This window comes from Pantherophis guttatus, chromosome 16 (assembly GCF_059756535.1).
Source record: "Pantherophis guttatus breed Tessera chromosome 16, ASM5975653v1, whole genome shotgun sequence".
In the NCBI taxonomy this organism is placed as follows: domain Eukaryota; kingdom Metazoa; phylum Chordata; class Lepidosauria; order Squamata; family Colubridae; genus Pantherophis; species Pantherophis guttatus.
Genome location: NC_142078.1, coordinates 12,110,247 through 12,124,653, shown reverse-complemented (window position 1 = coordinate 12,124,653; position 14,407 = coordinate 12,110,247). Strand labels below are relative to the sequence as shown.

The 14,407-nt window shown below is 47.3% G+C and overlaps 1 protein-coding gene across 1 annotated transcript; it reads left to right on the top strand.

Moving 5' to 3' along the window:
• Positions 1-1,972: 1,972 nt before the first annotated feature.
• On the top strand, positions 1,973-12,487 carry LOC117665105 (stomatin-like). Its single transcript, XM_034416644.3, has 7 exons — positions 1,973-2,075; positions 5,855-5,958; positions 6,659-6,731; positions 8,773-8,855; positions 10,027-10,230; positions 11,332-11,466; positions 12,197-12,487. Exons 1-7 carry the CDS (start codon positions 2,021-2,023, stop codon positions 12,389-12,391), a joined length of 849 nt encoding a protein of 282 aa, XP_034272535.1. The 5' UTR covers positions 1,973-2,020; the 3' UTR covers positions 12,392-12,487.
• The last annotated feature ends 1,920 nt before the right edge of the window (positions 12,488-14,407 follow it).

The window sequence follows — 14,407 nt, the reverse complement described above, 5'->3', positions numbered from 1 at the left end:
GAAGACAGAAAACCCCATACCCAATTAACAAACACTCAGTCCTATTGCACCAGTGTGAACATGTTACACATTGCGCCGGCCCTGCGGCCCATCATACTACGTAGTTACGATGTTATTTCGCATTCACGGAGTCTTGACAGCCCACAGATAAAAACTGTTCTTCAGCCTGTTTGTGCGGCTGGCTATGCATCTCCTTCCCGATGGTAGGAGGGTAAAGAAGTGGTGACCAGGGTGTGACTCGTCATTATTGAGATCCTGAAACAGGGAGGCAAAAAGCTGGATGGAGGGTTTTTTCCTCTTCTCCTGAGTCAAAGCCTTGTCGATCCATCTCCAAGCTTGAGAAAACATCTGCAGAGCATCTGCTCGCCTCGCCCATCCGTACTTTGCCTTGAGATACAGCCAAGTCTTTTCCTCCTCCACTTACCCAGCCTAGGTGGAGAGATTTCCAAACCTTGCCGGGGTTTTTTTTTTTAGATTTTATCTCTCCGTGTTATCTCAGGCCAGCCTGGAAAATAAATCTCAAGGATGTTTTCAAGTAATTGAATAGAGCTGGTAGCATCAGAGCTGCAATCACACAGGAGGGAAATGCTAGATTTGCCACCAGAATGGAGGGCCAAGCACCAGTTTATATTCATTAGACATGGCATTGGGGATGGGGGATCTATCTTTTCACAGACGGCCTCTTATCTTGTTGGTCTGCCTGTGGAAGAGTTCTCTCTTGCCCAAAATATATTGGCTTTTGGGGTACTTTCTGTTCTGCAGATCTGCAGGAGGGGCGGGAGGGGGGAAAGGAAGGAAGGAAGGAAGGGAAGGAGGGAGGAGATGTGAAGAGAAAGGGAAGGAAGGAGGGAGGGAGGAAAGACATGGGAAGGAAGAAGGGAGAGAAGAAAGGAAAGAGGGAGGAGGGAGGGAGGAAGGAGAGATGAAAGGAAAGAGATGGGAAGAAGAAGGGAGGGAGGAAGGAAAGACATGGGAAGGAAGAAGGGAGAGAAGAAAGGAAAGAGAAAGGAGGAGGGAAGGAGGGAGGGAGGAAGGAAGGAAAGAAAGATGGGAAGAAGAAGGGAGGAAGGACATGGGAGGAAGGGAGGAAGGAAGGGAGGGAGGGAGGGAGGGAGGGAGGAAGGAGATGGGAAGAGAAAGGGAGGGAGGACATGGGAAGGAAGAAAGGAGAGAAGAAAGGAAAGAGATGGGAAGAAGAAGGAAGGAAGGAGGGGGAGGAAGGAATTGGAAGGAAGGAAGAAGATGGGAAGAAAAAGAGAGGGAGAGAGGGAGGGAGGAAAGACATGGGAAGGAAGAAAGAGAAGAAAGAAAAGAGGTAGGAAGAAGGAAGGAAGGGAAGGAAGGAAGGATATGGGAAGAGAAAGGGAGGGAGGGAGGGAGGAAAGACATGGGAAGGAAGAAAGAGAAGAAAGGAAAGAGGAAGGAAGGAAGGAAGGAAGGAAGGAGATGGGAAGAGAAAGGGTGGGAGGGAGGGAGGAAAGACATGGGAAGGAAGAAAGAGAAGAAAGGAAAGAGGAAGGAAGGAAGGAAGGAATTGGAAGGAAGGAAGGAGATGGGAAGAAAAAGAGAGGGAGGGAGGGAGGGAGGAAAGACATGGGAAGGAAGAAAGAGAAGAAAGGAAAGAGGTAGGAAGAAGGAAGGAAGGAAGGGAAGGAAGGAAGGAGATGGGAAGAGAAAGAGAGGGAGGGAGGGAGGAAAGACATGGGAAGGAAGAAAGAGAAGAAAGGAAAGAGGAAGAAAGAAAGAAGGAAGGAAGGAAGGAGGGAGGGAGGAAAGGAAGGAGGGAGGGAGCACATCGTCGCTACTCAAAGCCCGAGCGATCCAACCCCGAGGCGGCCGGACGGGTCGTGTGAATGCATGCCCCCAGACGAATCGCCCGCAGGCTTTTGACCACCAGAGCGGAGCGCCGCGCGAGCGATGGAGCCGCAACTGGCAGCGTGGGAAGTCCCGCGCGTGGGTCTCTTTTCGGTTGCTGCCCATCCCGCCCGCCGCCAACCTGGGCAAAAGCGCGGTGGGTCTCATGGGCGACGTAGAAAGAGGCACCCAGAGGAACCCAGACGCTCTGATTTTGGACGGTGAGACCCACCGATCTGCCTGGGGGGGGGTCTCTCTTTTGCCCCCCCCCAATTATCTTTTACTAGCTGCCTTGACTTCCAGATCGCAGCTTCCTAACCTGCGGGTTGGGCGCGGCGAGCTCCTGAGCCAGTGCAGAGCGTGCCCACTCGAGGGGGATCTCAAAGGATAGGCTCACCATTTTGGGGAGTGGGTGGGCTTTGTCTCCCTTGCCCGCTTGTTCCGATTCCATTGGGACCCCTGCTAAGAAGGCCCTCTGAGCATACACAGAGTGCATCTGTACATATAAAAATACACCCGCCTTCTTCACCGTTATTGATTACTTTATTGCTGTCATTCTTAAGGCTATTTCTTTAAGCTGGTTCGTACATCAAACGGTAGGAATAATCAATCAAGTATATTTGGTGATGTGCTATCAAGCCGATCAACCAATTATGATTATGTGTCATCACATCAAACTTGTTTGTTTGTTTGTTTGATTGATTGAGCCTTGATAGTACAGTGGTTTAGTGCACCCTGTTATTAACACAGCTGCCTGCAATTTCTGCTGGTTCGAATCTCTCCAAGGCTCAAGGTTGACTCAGCCTTCCATCCTTTCTAAGGTAGGTGAAATGAGGACCCAGTTTGTGGGGGCAATAAGCTGACTTTGTATAAAATATACAAAAGGATGAAGGCTATTGCTTAACGCATTGTAAGCCGCCCTGAGTCTCCGGAGAAGAGCGGCATATAAATCAAATTTAAAAAAAAAATTGATTGATTGATTGATTGATTGGATTGATTACGTGTTCTCCAATCAAACAAACACAGGGAAAGGGACCATGGCAAGTTGGTGATCCTGTGGATAGATCCTTTCCAGAGTCTTCCACCAGTGCCTCCACTACCACTGAGATAACAAAGCTGCTGCCCTCCAGATCTTACGCCTCTGTGATCACCCCCTGAAAATACTTGCAAAGCGGAGCGCGGTTCTACCAGTAGTGGCCAAAATTGTGGAAACCTTTTGGGGAAAAATGTATTTTTTTTTTTAATTTGATTTATATGCCGCCCTTCTCCGGAGACTCAGGGCGGCTTACAATGCGCTAAGCAATAGCCTTCATACTTTTGTATGTTTTATATAAAGTCAGCTTATTGCCCCCACAAACTGGGTCCTCATTTCACTTACCTTAGAAAGGATGGAAGGCTGAGTCAACCTTGAGCCTTGGAGAGATTCGAACCAGCAGAAATTGCAGGCAGCTGTGTTAATAACAGGGTGCACTAAACCACTGTACTATCAAGGCTCTAAAACTAGTTAATAACATCACTTTTTCTTCGGAGTAGTACCATAAAATTATATATCAATGGAAAGATAATTTAATCAAGAATGTAAGGCCATGACTTTTAGGAAGGATTTGCTATTGGAATAGCAGCTACAGTATAAAGAAGACTCTAGAAAGAGTGCAGAGAAGAGCAACAAAGATGATTAAGGGACTGGAGGCTAAAACATATAAAGAAGAACGGTTGCTGGAATTGGGTATATCTCGTTTAATGAAAAGAAGGACTAGGAGAGACATTTTTTTAGTTTTTTTAGTTTTTTAGCTTTTAATTTGTCAATGGGTTTTAATTCGAATTGTTTTAAATTTGGGCCAAAGTATGTAATTCTTTTAATAATTTTAAATTTTGTATTGGTATGTGTTTTAGTTCTGGCTGTGCACCGCCCTGAGTCCACTAGGAGAAGGGCGGTATACAAATTGAATAAAATAATAAATAATAATAATAATGATAGCAGTGTCCCAATATCTCAGGAGCTGCCCCAAAGAAGAGGGAGTCAAGCTATTCTCCAAAGCACCCGAGGGCAGGACAAGAAGCAATGGGTGGAAACTACTCAAGGAGAGAAGCAACCTAGAACTAAGGAGAAATTTCCTGACAGTTAGAACAATTATTCAGTGGAACAACTTGCCTCCAGAAGTTGTGAATGCTCCAATACTGGGAATTTTTAAGAAGATGTTGGATAACCATTTGTCTGAAGTGGTGTAAGGTTTCCTGCCTGGGCAGAGGGTTGGACTAGAAGACCTCCAAGGTCCCTTCCAACTCTGATTATTCTATTCTATTCTATTTTGGCCACTACCGTAGATATAAAAATGAACTGGCGTGCACAAGAAGTCACAAAAGCCAGGAAACACGTCTCAACTGCAACTAAACCAGATCGGAGGAAGGACAATTTCAATCAGGGTGTTTCCTGCACTTGGGGAAAAAAAACACTAGAGTTGCGGAGGGGGGTGGGGTGGAAATCAGGTTGCTGGGTTTAAGCATGTCGCACAAACCTAGCCACGGCTATGTTAGCTTATTCAATAAGCCTTATTGCACGAGCTCGGCGGGTTGGGGTTTTTTTTCCGTGAAACTGGATGAAGCAACGCTTGGCACGGGGCAGTAACATTGCAAGCTTGTGAGAAATTTGCAGGCAGGAAGTGAATAGTTTATGTGAGACCGAAAAACATGAATAACTGGTTTGGTTTCAGTGGCTTAGCCCCCCCTTCCCCCCCCCCCGCCCGCCTGCCCCAAGCTAGAAACCGGGAGCCTGGGAATTCTAGTCTTGCCATAGATAACAAAGGCAGCTGGGTGGTCTTGGCTGTGCCAGTCACTTTCTCTCAGCCCTAGGAAGCAGGCAATGGCAAACCTGCGTCTGAGTCCTTGCCAAGAAAACTGCAGGGCAGCGTCTGCAGGAGAGTGGCTCAAAAGGAGAAAAAGGAGGAGAAAACATGGAGACGCCCGTTGCATTAGCAGCAATAAGATTAACAGATTAACCGAGTTGGAAGGGACCTTATAGGTCTGCGATGGCGAACCTATGGCACGGGTGCCACAAGTGGCACACGGAGCCATATCTGTGGGCACACGAGCATTGCCCTACCTCAGTCCAGCACGCATGTGCGCGTTGGCCAACTGATTTTCGGGCCTTCCGGGCCTACAGGAAGTCGGGAAACGGGCTGTTTCCGGGCCTCCGGAGGAATGGGGAAGGCTGTTTTCACCCTCTCCAGGCTCCTAGAAAGGCTCTGGAGCCTGGGGAGAGCAAAAAAATGGGTCTACTGGGACCACCGGGCCATCGCGTGCCAAAAGCAGGGGGAGAGTGGGGGGGTCACTCGTGCATGCATAGGAGGATGGGGCGCATTGAATTATTGGTGTGGGCACGCACGCGCGCAATCCCCCCCAACTACCCCCGCTTTTGGCACACGATGGCAAAAAGGTTAGCCATCACTCTTATAGGTCATTTAGTCCAACCGCCTGCTCAAGCAGGAGATCCTATGCCATTTCTGACCAATGGCAGACTAAAAGGACATTAAATCTGAGCCAATTTATTTAATTATTTTAAATTTTACATTGTTGTTTTGTTTGTGTTTTTAAATAGGCTGTACACCGCCCTGAGTCCTTCGGGAGAAGGGCAGTATAGAAATAAAATTATTATTATTATTATTATTATTATTATTATTATTATTATTATTATTATTATTATTATTATTATGTCACCATTCTTTTTCTTTTTTTTAATATTAACCGTTCCAGAGCTAACCCAGGAGAGGAAATTCTGCCCCGTTGTTGAAAGAGGCAAACAAAACATATTTTTATCTTGGGGCAGAATGGAATTTTTTTTCAAACTGGCCCCTGCCTGATTCCCAGCAAGCATCTCTCATTCCCTTAGTTTGTTGAATCTCATCTGACGTTGCATTGCAATGGTCTTTGAGTGGTTTGTTTTGGGACGGGGCTCACAGTTTTATGTTGGCTTGTTTGTTTGTTTGTTTGTTTTTCCTTTCAGGGAACTTTGAGGAAAACTACAGCCTGGGTGAATGGATCCTCATTATCCTAATGTATCTTTTTGTAATTGTAACTTTCCCCATAACCATCTGGATGTGCATAGAGGTAATGATAGATCCTTGGAGTCCTCCTTCCCATTTATTTCCTTCTCTCCTTTCTTCCTTCCCATGCCTTTCCTCCCTCCTTCCCTCCCTTTCTCTTCCCATCTCCTTCCTTCCTTCTTCCCATCTCCTTCCATCTCTCCTTCCTTACCATCTCTTTCCTTTCCTTCTTTCCTTCCTCCTCCCTCTTTCCTCCGCACCTTTCTCTTCCCATCTTCCTTCCTTCCCTTATCTCTTTCCTTCCTTCCTTCCTCCCTCTCTCCTTCCCTCCCTTTCTCTTCCCTCCTTCCCTTCTCTCTCCTTCTTCCCTTCCTTCCTTTCTCCTTCCCTCCTTTTCTCTTCCCATCTCCTTCCTTCCTTCTTCCCATCTCCTTCCTTCCCATCTCTTTCCTTTCCTTCTTTTCTTCCTTCCTTCCTCCCTCTCTCCTCCCCACCTCTCTTCCCATCTTCCTTCCTTCCCTTATCTCTCTTCTTTCCTTCCTTCCTTCCTCTCTCCTTCCCTCCCTTTCTCTTCCCATCTCCTTCCTTCCATCCTTCCCTCCCTCCCTCCCTCCCTCCCTCCCTCCCTCCCTCCCTTGATGAAATTTATTCTGCCATACCATACAGAGCAGGCTGCATTGAACATTATACAAGCAGCATTAAGAGGGCCAGAAAAGTGAAGGTACCAAGAGGGGTTTAAACTGTGTCTTATCTTCCCATTGCAGGTTGTGATGCAATATCAACGCGTGGTCATTTTTAGGCTGGGCCATATACGAAAAGGGGGGTCAAAAGGTCCTGGTAAGTTATATATGCCCCCCCTCCGCAAAAAAAAGGTCTTTTAGATCTGTGATTGTTTGGAAGGAACGTGTTGGATAGCAAACCACAGGAATTGGCAACTTCCTAGGTTTCAAGTGCTAACAGGATGACCAAAAAAGTGGAATGAAAATATCCAGTTTTTTAATTGAGATGTGGATGTTTTTGGATGAATGGATGGATGGACGGATGGAGAAATTGGTGGATGGATGAATGAGAGAGGATGGATGGATGGATGGAGAGGCAGACAGATGAATGGATGGATGGATGGATGGATGGACGGATGGAGAAATTGGTGGATGGATGAATGAGAGAGGATGGATGGATGGATGGCAAAATTGATGGATGAATGAACGAGAGGGATGGATGGACGGATGGAGAGGCAGACAGATGGATGGATGGATGGATGGATGGATGGATGGATGGATGGATGGATGGACAGACGGATGGATGGATGGATGGGTGGATGGATGGGTGGATGGACGGACAAGAAATTGATGGATGAATGAATGAGAGACATGGATGGATGGATGGATGGATGGAGAGGCGGATAGATGAATGGATGGATGGATGGATGGATGGATGGATGGATGGACGGACGGACAGACGGATGGATGGGTGGATGGGTGGACGGACAGACGGACAAGAAATTGATGGATGAATGAATGAGAGACATGGATGGATGGATGGATGGATGGATGTGTTGTGGCCCCGCCCTCTGAGCCTATCCCATCGGACGAAGAAAGCTCCGAGCATGAGGAAGAGGAGTCAGCCAGGCCTCCCTCTCCAGGCCCCTCCCCTCTGGCACTGTCTCAGGTGCCGGCTGAGGGAGAGGAGATTAGCAGGGAGACAGGTGGCTCGGATGAGAGTGAAGGAGAGACATCATTCCTGGACGCACACCTCCGAAGGCGTGATAAACGATTGCAGCAGCTCAGGAGGCGTGCTAGGGATTAGAACTGAGTCACTGGACCACACCCCAGAGACTATATAATAGAGGGTGGTGGCCAGCGATCCCTGTGACGAACAAAAATAAACCTTGGATAGTCACTAGAGCATCGTCCGAAACTGCTGAGAGGAATATTTATTTTTGTTGGACTCTTGTACGCTGAGTATATTATCTTTCTATTTCTGTGGAAATAAAAGCACTTGGCAGACGGTGTGTATATCGCTGCCAAGTTGGAGATAAAGACCTGGGTGTGTGCCAAGTGCTTCCTTAACCCTCGGCTGGCTGTGTTTGTGTGTGTGTGTGGACGGGGACAGATCAGGATGGGTGGGTGGATGGATGGATGGACAGATGGAGAAATTGATGGATGAATGAATGAGAGGGATGATGGATGGATGGATTTCTCCTGAGAATGAAGAAGCTGTTTCACTTCTCATCCAAGAAGCTTCATCAGTTCTGACAAGATGTTGGGGGGCGTGGAAGGATTCTGTTTCTTTGCAGTCATCTGGTCGTTGACGGAGAGTGCTAACGACCAGATGACTGCAAAGAAATAGAATCCTTCCACCCCACCCCACCTCCATGCAATATCCTGTCAGAAGTAACCCTTCCATTCCAGGAGTGGGTTTCACTTACCTTTGCTACCGGTTCGCTCACACATATGTGCTCTCTTGGCTCGGGTGCGTACTACTTCTGCGCATGCGCAGAGTGTATTTGATGACGTCTGGGTAGGTGGGCGAAGCCTCCCGCTGCCGCTGCTACAGATTCGCCCGAACCGGGGTGAACCGGTAGCAACCCACCACTGTTCCATTCCCACCACCACCAACCAGCCAGCCAAAACCGATGAAGCTTCTTCTTCTTCTCCTCCTCCTCCTTCTCCTTCTCCTTCTTTTCTCCTCCTCCTCCTCCTCCTCCTCTGAAAAGAGAAAGGAAACATCATCCAGTTGCCTTTCGAAAAAGCACTTTTGAGACTTTCTAATTGTTGCATTGTTGTCGTTGTCTGCAATTTTTGGCTACTCATTTTTCCCATCTTGTTCTTCAAACTTCTCACTGTCTAAGGATCCTAATATATATTTTCCCCCGCAGGGGTCTATTTTATTTTGCCTCGCCTAGATCGTGCGGTCCCAGTGGATATGCGAACGATATCGTTTGATATAGCACCCCAAGAGGTAAATACTCTACAGGGTGGTCCTCAACTTACGACCACAATTGAGACCAGAATTTCCATTGCTACGTGAGACACTTGTTAACTAACCATTTTACCACCTGTCTTGCCCACAGTTGTTAAGTGAATCACTGCAGCGGTTAAGTTAGCAACACGGTCATTAAGGGTGGACTTTGCTCGTCAGATGGTTGCAAAAAGGGGATCACATAACCCCAGCATGCTTCAACCGTCATAAGTCTGAACCAATTGCTAAGCATCTGAATTTTAATCACGTGAACCTGGGGAACGCTGCAATGGTCGTAAGTGTGAAAAATGGTCATAAGCCACTTTTTTTTTAGTGCTGTTGTAACTTTGGTCACTATATGAACAGTCGTAAATCAAGAACACCAACTTCTTCCCAAGCAAATCTATCTATTTTATTTTGTTGAGTGCCACCAAAGTTTTGCAGCTTCCCCGGACTTAGCGGAAGCCAGATTCTTGCTGATGAAGAGCCACTGGCCTTGCGTTTGGTGTATAGGTGGTCCTCAACTTACGACAGTTCTCTTAGCGACCGTTCGAAGTTACAACGGCACTGGGGAAAAAAAAGTGACTTAGGACCATTTTTCACACTTACGACTGTGGCAGCATCCCCATAAAGTCACTTGATCAAAATCCGGACGCTTGTGATTGGATAAAAGAGGTAGAAATTAAAAGATAAAAGACTATTGCTATGCAAAAAGGAAATGAGGAAAGATTATTACTATATATAAGAAAATATTACCCTTATTGTTACTATTGTTATTATTATTATTATTACAAGTAGGAATATTATGATTTTGTATAAGTAGAACGGACTCAGACAATACACTGTTGACTAAGCACTTAGGTATATTAAAGGAAAAAAATGTATAAATAAAAAATAAAAATAAAAAATTCGGAAGCTTGGCAACTGACTCATATTTATGACAGTTGTAGCTTCCCGGGGTGAGGTGATCCCCTTAACAACTTAACAACCATGTGACTAACTTAACAATTGCAGTAATTCACTTAAGAAACGTGGCGGGAAAAATCGTAAAATGGGACCAAACTCACTTATCTAATTTCTCATAAATTCTGGGTTCCATTGTGGTCATAAACTGAGGACTGTCTGCAAATGCTTTTCGCTTTTTTTCCCCCTCGCTGCTGTCCTCTTCTAGATTCTCACCAAAGATTCAGTGACGATCATGGTGGACGGCGTTGTTTATTACCGAGTTTACAACGCAATCCTTTCCGTCGCAAACGTCCTCTACATGGACCTGGCCACTCGGCTCCTGGCTCAAACCACCTTAAGAAATGCCTTGGGAACCAAGAACCTGGCTCAGATTCTCTCCGACCGGGAGGAGATCGCCCAAAACATGCAGGTTCGGATAAACCACAGCCCCAGTGGCTTCTTTGGCAGGGATTCGGAGCAAACCGACGTCAGATCTCGGTGCGGTGTGCAGAAACGGTGAAGTCCCTTCCCAGTTGAGCCCAATTCTTGGTGGGCTTCCCGGACATGTCTATATTGGCGAATATCCGTAGTTGGGTCTAGGATGAGGATGGAGGTTTGTTCTCTGAGCTTGTTGGGTGGGTTGGTTTCCCGAACCTTTTCCCCTCCCTCCCTCCCTCCCTCCCTTCCATTCATTCATTCTATGGTGTTGCAGTGGTTAGAATGCAGTATTGCCGGCTAACTCTGCCCACTGCCAGGAGTTTGATTCTCACTGGCTCAAGGTTGACTCAACCTTCCATCCTTCCAAGGTTGGTAAAATGAGGACCCAGATTATTGGGGGCAATAGGCTGACTCTGTAAAAAGCCTAGAGAGGCTGTCAAGCACTGTAAAGCGGTATTATATAAGTCTAAGCGCTATGGCTATTGCTTCCTTCCCTCCCTTCTTTCTCTCACCTCCTTTTCTCCTTCCTTCCTTCCTTTCTTCCTCTTCCTCTTCCTTCCTTTCTTCCTCTTCCTTCCTTTCCTTCCTTCCTTCCCTCTTTTTCTTTCTTTCTTTCTTTCTTTCTTTCTTTCTTTCTTTCTTTCTTTCTTTCTTTCTTCCTTCCTTTCTTCCTTCCTTCCTTCCTTATTCCTTCCTTCCTTTTTTTCCTTTTTTTTTTTTTGCTTTAATTTATATGCCACCCTTTTCCATTGTAAGTACGGCTTACAATGCGCTAAGCAATAGCCTTCATCCTTTTGTATATTTATACAAAGTCAGCTTATTGCCCCCACAATCTGGGTCCTCATTTCACCTACCTTTGAAAGGATGGAAGGCTGAGTCAACCTTGAGCCTGGTGAGATTTGAATTTGCAGTAATTGCAAGCAGCAGATGTTAATAACAGTGCTTTAGTCCACTGTACTACAGCCTTCCTTCCTTCCTTCCTTCCTTCCTTCCTTCCTTCCTTCCTTCCTTCCTTCCTTCCTTCCTTCCTTCCTCTCTTTTTCTTTCTCTCTCTCTCTTTCTTTCTTTCCTGTCTTTCTTTTTCTTTTTAAAGGTCACCTTGGACAAGGCCACAGGTACCTGGGGCATAAAAGTGGAACGGGTGGAAATCAAAGATGTGAAGTTACCCGCCCAGCTTCACAGAGCCATGGCGGCAGAAGCCGAAGCCACTCGAGAAGCCAAGGCTAAGGTGGGAAATAATGCTTATTTTAATTTCTTTCTTTTTTTTTTTTTGGGTGGTGGTGTCTAGGAAAAGGTGTGGAGCCCATTTCCCAGTTGGGCACATTTCCTCCCCCTCCCTGGTTATGCTGAAGATCTAACAATTCTGATTTGGTAGAACAGAAGAATGAGAGAGAGGAGACAATCATTCAGATTCAAAAATTTGTACCTAATAAAAGGATGCTGTGGCTCAGTGGCTAAGACGTTGAGCTTGTCGATCGAAAGGTCGGCAGTTCAGCGGTTCGAATCCCTAGTGCCATGTAACAGGGTGAGCTCCCGTTACTTGTCCCAGCTTCTGCCAACCTAGCAGTTCGAAAGCAGGTAAAAAATGCAAGTAGAAAAATAGGGACCACCTTTGGTGGGAAGGTAAGAGCATTCCGTGCGCCTTTGACGTTGAGTCATGCCGGCCACATGACCACGGAGACGTCTTCGGACAGCGCTGGCTCTTCGGCTTTGAAACAGAGACGAGCACCGCCCCCTAGAGTCGGGAACGACTAGCACATATGTGCGAGGGGAACTTTTACCTTTAAAGCTGAGGGGTTCAAACTCAACCAGCCATGGGGCTCGCACACCATGCTAGATGGTGATCCTAAGCCCGATTGTGGATAGTTCAACATAGCAGTTGTAGCGAAATCAGTGCTGCCAATCCAACAAATCTGCTTTTTTTTTTTTAAAAAAAAATGTGGCCTCCTGCCTTCCAGGTGATCGCAGCGGAGGGCGAAATGAACGCCTCGCGGGCTCTGCAAAAGGCCGCCGCAATCATCTCTGAGAACCCTGCCGCCCTCCAGCTCCGCTACCTGCAGACACTCACCACCATCGCCGCCGAGAAGAATTCCACCATCATCTTCCCTCTTCCTTTGGACATCCTGCATGGTTTTACCTCCCCGAAGCATTAGCTGCCATGAGGAGGAGGAGGAAAAAGAAAAGAGAAAGGGACAATCAGCTGCTGTCTTTCCTCCAAGCCCTTTGAATAAAAATGTGTGTGCATGTTACTCCGAGGTGGTGTTCTACCCCAGAAACAAGAAAAAGACTCCTGGTCATAAAAAAAAAACCCTCTTTATTTACCTCTTGTGAATTAATTGCATTCACCCCACTGAAAAGTCCAGGCAATAGACCTTCAAGGAGTTAACTGCACTAACAGACCTTATTGCAGTTCCTTGCAATAATTGCAAGGCTGAAAGGCTGCAAATTAAGTTCTGGCAAGCACGTTTCTGTGGCACGAAACACAATGAGCAAAATCTTCAGAAATACGAACGGTTGTCTCCTACGACCACCACTCCCCTTTCCTTCTATTTATTCCCCAGCCAGGAAGGGGCCATTCAGCGTCCACGTGTGCTTTGCTTCCCGAGTCGATTCCTTGTCCTCCGTTGTTCTCCTCTCCTAACTGCTCTGCGCATATGTGCATCTGGAACAGGCCCCAGCTGTTCTTCCTCCTCACTCATCTCAGCCTCCAAAGGCAGCTGCCTCTCTGGCGGCTGGGAAATGTCAGATGGCCCTGGCTCTATCTCTGCATCCGACGCAGAGCATCCATCAGAGCCTTTCCCAGTCTCCAGCACTGGCCCAAGTTCCTCCCCAACCTCCTCGTTGTTTGAGTCTGCTGCCAGCTCTGCTGGAAGCTGGTGGTTGTACAATAGCAGTCCCGAGCTTTGCGGCTTGTGGGTCCGGTTTTGTGGGGGTGGGGAGAAGAGAAGGGAACCAGGCGGCGTGAGTTGTGGGGCGGCACGCACAGCTCAGCTCGCAAGAGTGTTGGGCCGGTGCGCCTGCACACGCAATTCAACTTTCAGAAGCAGAGCTGCACGCGTGTGTGCGCACACGTGCCAGCCTGCCACTCGTGGAAATCGATGCAGTCAATTGACAAATTGTCATTCACGCGGCCTGGTTACGAATAGGCCACGGCCCGGTAGCGGGCTGCATTGTACAAGATCTATTTATTTGCAACCTTTGCACGAGGGTGACTTAAGATTTCAACCCGGAGAAGCCCTTGACTCAACAACAGAAACACACTTGGCTCTTTTCTTCCTTCCTTCCCTCCCAATTCAGTAGGTGGTTGCATCAAAGTCTGAAATGGTGTATAGGGTTTCCTGCCTGAGCAGGGGGCTGGACTAGAAGACCTCCAAGGTCCCTTCCAACCAACTCTGTCATTATTCTGTTAAAAAGAGGTCCTTCACATCAGCTCAATCTGTGGCTCACCATAAAAGTCCCAATCAGCAATGTTGATGCCACATGACTTAAGCGATGGGAAGCCACCATTGCTGGATTCTCACGCTAAGCCTAAATAATGAACCGGAGACCGGCTTAGCACCAGGGGTAAAAGCAAGCATCACCCTGTCCTTAATCCTGGCCTGTGCCACTCTTCCACAAGCACATATACTGGGTTTTCCAGAAGGGCACCCTTGGCATGCAATTTACCTGAGGCTTGCCTGTGCCAGGGCATCACTGGGGGCTCCTGAGTCTACTGCCAAACATCACGCAGTTGAGCAACTCCTCGGTGTTCCCTGAGCTGGGTTGCTTTCCTGCAGACGTTTCATTACCCAGCTAGGTCATGTCATCAGTGCTCAAAGAGAAGGAGGGTTGCTTCCAGCACTGATGATAGTTGCGACCTAGTTGGGCAGTGAAATATCTGCAAGGAAACCACCAAGCTCAGAGAGCACCAAGGACCTCACAGTCCTCTTCCTCCTTCTCTCCACAAATCCCATTCCCTTCTAACACTGATGATGTTACCTAGTTGGGTTATGAAACGTCCGGAAGAAAACAAGCCATCTCAAGAGAGCACCAAGGATCCCACACTCTTCCTCCTTTCCACAAAACCCATTTCCCTTCTAACACTGATGATGTTACCTTGTTGGGTTATGAAACATCTGCATGAAAACCACCAAGCTCAGAGAGCACTAAAGATCCCATGCTCCTCCCCC

What these genes read in the sequence shown, in the direction of transcription:
- LOC117665105 (XM_034416644.3), top strand. Translation starts at nt 2,021, where the DNA reads ATGGGCGACGTAGAAAGAGGCACCCAGAGGAACCCAGACGCTCTGATT. An exon ending in TTGATATAGCACCCCAAGAG is followed by an intron (nt 8,856 to 10,026) that starts GTAAATACTCTA and finishes GTCCTCTTCTAG; the next exon opens with ATTCTCACCAAAGATTCAGT. An exon ending in CTCGAGAAGCCAAGGCTAAG is followed by an intron (nt 11,467 to 12,196) that starts GTGGGAAATAAT and finishes CCTGCCTTCCAG; the next exon opens with GTGATCGCAGCGGAGGGCGA.